This window comes from Numida meleagris, chromosome 1, assembly GCF_002078875.1.
Source record: "Numida meleagris isolate 19003 breed g44 Domestic line chromosome 1, NumMel1.0, whole genome shotgun sequence".
Classification (NCBI taxonomy): Eukaryota; Metazoa; Chordata; class Aves; order Galliformes; family Numididae; genus Numida; species Numida meleagris.
Window position 1 is genome coordinate 185,554,435 of NC_034409.1, and position 6,742 is coordinate 185,561,176.

The window sequence follows — 6,742 nt, forward strand, 5'->3', positions numbered from 1 at the left end:
AAAGATGTCACATCCACTGCAACATCTCCATCAGCCACATAACCAGTTAGTCATTTCCTTACAGAATGCAATCATGCTGATCGGGATGATCGTTTAAACAAACAGTAAGTAAATGCTGACTGTTCCTATCTTCATATCCTTGAAACAGAAATCTGGAAAAAAAATTTACCAAAACTATCATCTTCTCAAACTTAAATTAATTGAAGATTTTAAGTACTTTCAATTCCTTAAGTACTGTAGTTTAAATACTCTGTATGACAGCAGGAAAAATATACTGAACAACGCATCACTTTTTTTTCAGTGTTTCACTTCCAGTTTCATACTTTCTAGAGCTATGATTCAGTACTAAAGACAAGGTGCCTGCATTTTTCAGTGCCACAGTTTGGTTTTGCCACTTGATTTACTAGCCTGAAAAACTAAGAACATGGGCCAAAATTCTCTCATTCGCAGTCTTTTATGCTTCTAACAAACTTTTTGGAAAGTGGGTTAATTTTTTCTGCAGTTCCTGTCTTTTATTTGGTTTGAGGAAATTATTTCCTCAAACTATGAAGCATTTGGCCCATCACCAAAGAAAGCAGACAAACCAGATACCATCCATACCCTATGGCCAAGAAACTTCAACATAATTGCAGAGTTATTTCATGCTGTCATTAGTCTGCATGTTGCCTAGACTATCACTGGGATATAAACTTCAGGAACTCTCCTATCTATGGAGAGCAACAAATACAAAATAAATAAGGCCTACGGGCTTAAAAAGCTTATTGATATTAGAATTAAACCTCTTGGTTTTAGAATAAATGTACAGAAATCAAATGTGTCAATAATCTTTTGATGCTTATAATGCAGGTGCAGATTTACATGCTGAACACCAACACATTACTAACCTGAGGTTCTACTTGTTGACTTTTTGTGTGAATTTATTTCTTCCTCTGTAGCAGATATAAACATGCACGGGAATTTTTTTTTTTAATTTTATTTTTAATTTCCAGTGAAATACATAGAAATGCAAGAGGTTATTTCTATTTCCTTAGCATTTTTAGATGTTTTGAAAGAGTGCATTGATGCACTACGATGAAAATAAGTATATTTAATAATAATTTGCAACATGCAAGACTTAACCAAGCATGCACTGTGCTCAGACAGGGACCTTTACCTCCTGAGAAAGACAAGAAGGTATGATAGAGTCTCAAGCACTCAGCTAACAAGACATTTTACAGTCTTTCCAAACTGAAGTAGTTATCAGTTCATTGAATCAAAGACTCCACCACCTCCCTGGGCAGCCTGTGCCAATGCCTCACCACTCTTTCTGAGGAAAAATTTTTCCTAATATCAAACCTGAACCTCCTCTCTTCATCATCTTTTGTTCTAAGTTGTAACTATATATGTAACTCAGCGGCATGCAAGCTTTGTAACATTCTGAATGTATGGATTTTCTACTTGGATTAACTGGGTTAGTTGTTTATACTGAACATTTAAAGAGACATTGGACAGATTATGAATCAAAAGTAATTAATAGCGATCAGTCTTTACCAAATAAAGTAAAATAATCTCTGTCCAAGAACAAAGAACAAAATTCTTCTCTTCCCTGATGCTAGAGCTTTAGAGAGTCATGAAGAAAAAAGCAGTTATACTACTTTACATGAAGACTATAGAAAATCTTCATAGCACTTATGATGAGCACTGGAAGCAATACAACTTGAGGGAAATACAACCGTGCTCAAGATGCAGCTTCAAAAATGGGGAGGAAAGAAGCAGAAGGGCTATGAGTCTCTCCCTTCCCCAATCCCCAGACAGCCTGCACAAACCAGGCATTTTCAATGCATCTTAACAGCTCTGCTTTCAGGGACTGTCTCTTGGAGCTGCTGTTATCACTTCCTGGCTATTGTGGCTGATGAAATTATTCACAAAGCAAGATGAGCAGGGCTTACCGAAGGAATCGCTTGATGCTTTCGGCTTTCATTTCATCCACAAGTTTCTGTCTCACGTTTTGATAGACATCTGAAGAGTTGGGGTTTTTTTCGGTCGGCTTTGTAAACCATCCTGAAACACATTTTAGAAAGTTATTTGTGAAAATATCATTGTTGAAAAGATCCTACTTAACAAGGGCCCCAGTTCTCACATATTTGAGCCCACGTGGAACATAAAGAGCTGAGCAGTCTCATCAAAGTGGATTGGGGCTTAGAGTGCCCTCTGCCAGTTTCTGCTGACTCAAGTAGAGGAGTGAAATCGAGAAGCAAAAAATATTTCACTGACTGAATTGCAAATAAGTGACATCGTTAAATAGCACCATAGACAAAAGGTAATGTTCAGAATAGCACAACCACCAGAAATTTGCTGTTCAGGGATCTCCTAAATAAAAGTAATGTTTTTTATATGTCATAGCCTTCTTTCATGCTTTAGCCTTATGCTTTTGCTGCAACGCAAGTTTAAAAAGGACAGAAGCAGACATGCAATTTTAGACAAAATCTGCAAGTGACTGCAGAAAAGAATCTGAAGTTCTAGTGGAGTGCATTGTACATGATGGAAAATTCAGCAACTGCTCTTGGCTGTTAGTCAGAACTCCTTGTCTGCATTCCTTCAACAGAATAGGAGCATTCAGTAGACCTTCAGTAAAAATCACAAAATGAAAATTAAAGAAAAGTCCTGGAAGTTTTGCACTCACGTAAATCTCAAACTCTTCTGTTAACCTCTCCTCTCTGGACTGCCTGTTACGGGAAGCTGTCAGTTCACTGTGGCTCCTCTTTTGCTGAAGCGTGACTGCTGTATTCCTCTCCCACCCCAAAGACCCAAACCAGAGATGATCAGCGCTCTTGGTGCAAGTGAGTGTTCTCTGAAGTCCCTATGCAGCAGCCCAAGCTCTCTGATGGGAAGTTAATCACGACACGGGTGGCACAGAAGCATCTGTGGAGGGCAAGGGCTGCAGGCTGTCCCAGGGCTCTGTACTCACCTGTGAGAAAACCCAGCACGAAGCAGCCCAGCAGCACAGGACAGCCCAGCCATGTGCAGAGGGTGGCCCTGCTCCTGGCCATACGGGCAGCTCTGTGGGAGACGAAGAGGGCAGGCACACTGCTGTCCTCCTCCTTCTTTTTCTCCTCCTCCTCCTCCCCCCTTCAGCACCAGGGCTGCCCCAAGCTTCTGTGACTCTCAACTCGCATCCTGAGGATTTTCTGAGTGCAGTAAAGCACCCCACGAGACAGCCTGCATATCAGAACAAAGGCTGTGCAGCAAGAAGTGCTTAAGTATTATTTTAAGAACTATTTTCTACTAATTATCAGGACCTTCTTCTTTTGAAAGTTCCTGTTTCAAGCTTAACTACAATCAGTGGAAGTGACCACAAGATGAAACAGAGGAAGGGAAAACTGCTTTCTCTTTACCGAGGAAGCACTGAATTGCTCCTCTTTGTAATCTGTGGTTACATTGGCAAGAGATAAATACTTACGAGTAGCTCAGGCTACGATTTAGATTAGCCAATGGGGACACTTCCAGATGTCACTTTCCGGCTTTGAAATGTTGCCAAAGGCTTTCCTACATCCTCCAGCTTTTTACATTTTGGATTGCAAGGTTCTTAGGATCTAGTTTTGCCAGTCTAATTCCACCAAATCCATCAGTATTTCATGGGAAAAGATGCAGCCTCAGCCCAGGGAAAAGCCAAGGCTTTTTGTGGAAACTTACCCTGGCTCTGCATCCCTCTCCCCGCCACTGAAGCCAAGGCGGATCTTTCTGGAACTGAGGGCCTGCCCATGAGACCGCTCCTCAGGATGAAGGCAGGAAAGCTTTTCTGGGAACACAGACACACACGTTGTTCTTACTGCTCGCTCCCCAAAGTCCAAAGGAGATAGATCCTGTGAAAGAAATGGCAGTGTTTCAAGTGTCTCAGACTATACTGAGAGGAAAATATTCAGAAGTAGCTGGAAAGGCTGCTTAGAGTCCCAGTCACTGCAGGAAGGGCCTTTCGGGAAGGCCAGAGATAAGAGTTACAAGGCTTAAGGATTCTATTCCAGTCAAAGCCATGAACTTGGGCACATGGCCACATGGCTGGATGTCTTTGTTCAAATGATAAGCAAGAACAATAAGCAAGTCCAATTTTCTGATTTTTTTCTCTCTTATTTTCCAACTGCTCATAAATCATCACAAATCCTGAACATCAAGGCCTTTTCACACCATCTCACTTGACATACACAAACCAGATGGAATTCCACCTACAGAAAATATAACAAATGAGCATATTGATGTATTATTAGCATTTATATAGCACCACAGGTGTAGGATTGGCACATAATAGACAGTGAAGTGACAAGGGCTTTTGGAGATCAATGCCTAAATTAGACCTCACATGATGGTAACATCAGTGGAGGAAGAAGGTAAGAATAGTAACAGTGAGACAGTATGAGGTGCATTTCTATATCTTCACCTTTTTAAAGTGAGAGCAGTATCAGCAACACAGAGATTGAACCAGGCATCTCATGTTTAATACAGCAGCAACCAAGTGGCTTCTACTGCTTAAGACAGAGTTCTAATACTATTAGTTGTCACCTGTGGCATGTTCTTAGACTCCATGGTTTGGCCACAGGCAGAGTACATTATGTTTCATTTAAATGCAAGCATAACATAGTTATGAATCTATGCCTCAAATAATCTTGGTATGCTGCAGAGGCCAGTTCAAGGAGTGGCATTACTATCCAACATTTTTTGCTGACTCTCCTGGATCATATCTATTATATACAGAATTGAAATCATTTGCTGCTATGTTGCAAGAGTGTACATGAGCTATCTCATCTGCACACTTATTAGGAAGATGAGAGAAACAACATTTAAAGGCTAAATAAATTCATCTAAGAGAAACAGGAGTTTGGGCTTGATAACAGAATTTATAGTTGCTGCTGTCTTCTCTTTTGGAAGGAGGAATGGGGTGCAGCAACACAGATGATTCTTACACAGCAGGAGAGGAGAGAGCAGCTAGGACTGTTTTCCAAGAGAAGAGAAAGGGAATGATGCCTCTTATACCCATTTCCATATTCCTCAGTGCCTAAGCTGGAAGAGGGGGTTCTCTTCAGTATTTTTTGCTGCTTATTTTCCTATCCCCCCCATCCCCATCATCTTCTGTTTCTTCAATTCCTTACTTTCTCTTCCTTGCTTATACCACCAATTCTAAAGTATGCAGCACAAGAAATGTAGTGTGTGTCCAGCATGTTTGCTGCTTCCCGTTTTGCCCTGCGCAACCCACAAGAGATATTACTAAATCACAAAGCCAGAGTTGTACGGGCAGGTCTTAACTATGCTAAAACATCTAAGAATAACTGAAGCCAGAGAAAAAATGAGCCTGACATGGTGAGAGCTGAAGTGCAGCATGCCTGGAATGGAAAATCACATCTGCGAGGAGGTAGAAGAAGCTGCTCCAAACAGAAATGCATAGATGTCACTGAGCATCTTACTTAGCAGTCAAGGAATGCTCAACTGCAATTTCAAGTCAGCAGTTCCCTTCTGACTCTGCCAGTTTCACAGTCTCCCCAGAGCTCTCTCATGGCCTCTGCAATCTGTCTGACTGCTAGATTGAAAGGGCAGCAGATTTTGATGCCTTGAGTTGGAGACTGCTATCTTGAACTTCAGAAGTCCCTTATCAGATTCCAGATAAAATAAAGCTCACATTACTGGCAGCTATGTTCAGCTTGCAGACTTTGACCCTTTCTTCTACAGGGGGAATGTACCCTGTGAGGTAGAGTGAGTTAAGGACTGCATATTAAGCATAAATCAAAAGATACCTAGTGGTGTCTACAAAAAGTCTCTCAAGAAAGAGCATGAGAAACAGTAGGCATCAACTGAATAAAAAGCTTTTCCTTCATGAGAGAATGAAGCACTGGTACACGATGCACAGACTGGTTATGCAGCCTCCATCCTTGGAGTTCTTCAAGACCAGACTAAGCGAAGCCCTGTGGAACCTGATCTGCCCTCAGAGCAGACTCTGCTTAGGATAGCACTTCAGGTTGCAGAACTCTGATTTATCTTCCAGCCTGAATTACCCTATGATCCTCTGACTGAATGATATTCCTCTGTGCATTGCAATCCCCTCCCTCAGGACACGCTGTGATTCACGTGAAAGAATTACAGACACTCTGACTGCAGCTGTTACAGTTGGCTACTCTGCTTTACCACACTATTGTCTGCGGTCCAGCTGCAAACTTCAAGCAGCTTACATACAGAGAGATGAGTACAGCTCCCATCTCAAAGATCTTGACTACCAGTGACTGCTCTGTCTCAGCCCAGCTAACGCTTGAAGTAAGATCTGTGGTGATAGCACCCCAATTCAGAAATGATGTTGCCAGGTCAACAGACTTAGCAGCCAAAACAACATTGGCATCAAGGATTAATTTTAGTACAAGTATAGGTTCTACTTTTCCAACATTCATTTCATTTGATGTACAGAGCACAGTATGATCATATGGAGCTTTTTGGAAAACCTTGGCAGCATTCAGTTTTATGACATGTGATAAGATGCACTTTCTTTAAAAAAATACCATTTTTTTTTTGTTTCTCTTAATAGTGCCAGCTAGGTTCCTCCCTCTGCTTACTAAACACTTTAAAAACTCTTGTCTTCTATTTAAGTCATCTGCTGCTGTATATAAATCAATGACGTAATGAGTTTGTCCGCTGCAACCATCAAAACCAATTGAATGTTGGCAAGGAGCTGCCTGGAAGTAGAATGTTAGTTCTTCCAAGTAGTCATTACAGCATATTAAGAGAACAA

General features: G+C 41.2%; 1 protein-coding gene across 4 annotated transcripts in view; it reads right to left on the reverse strand.

Annotated features, from left to right (window-relative positions):
- Positions 1–6,742, reverse strand: part of LOC110390764 (N-acetylated-alpha-linked acidic dipeptidase 2-like) — a 45,295-nt gene that overhangs the window by 36,177 nt on the left and 2,376 nt on the right. The window contains exons 1-2 of one of the 4 annotated variants that reach the window (XM_021382267.1): positions 2,948–3,653; positions 1,929–2,040 (exon numbers count right to left, since the gene is read on the reverse strand). In XM_021382267.1, coding sequence (XP_021237942.1) covers positions 1,929–2,040; positions 2,948–3,029 — 194 coding nt within the window. In that variant the 5' untranslated portion in view covers positions 3,030–3,653. The other 3 variants (XM_021382261.1, XM_021382254.1, XM_021382272.1) reach the window with 3 other exon arrangements.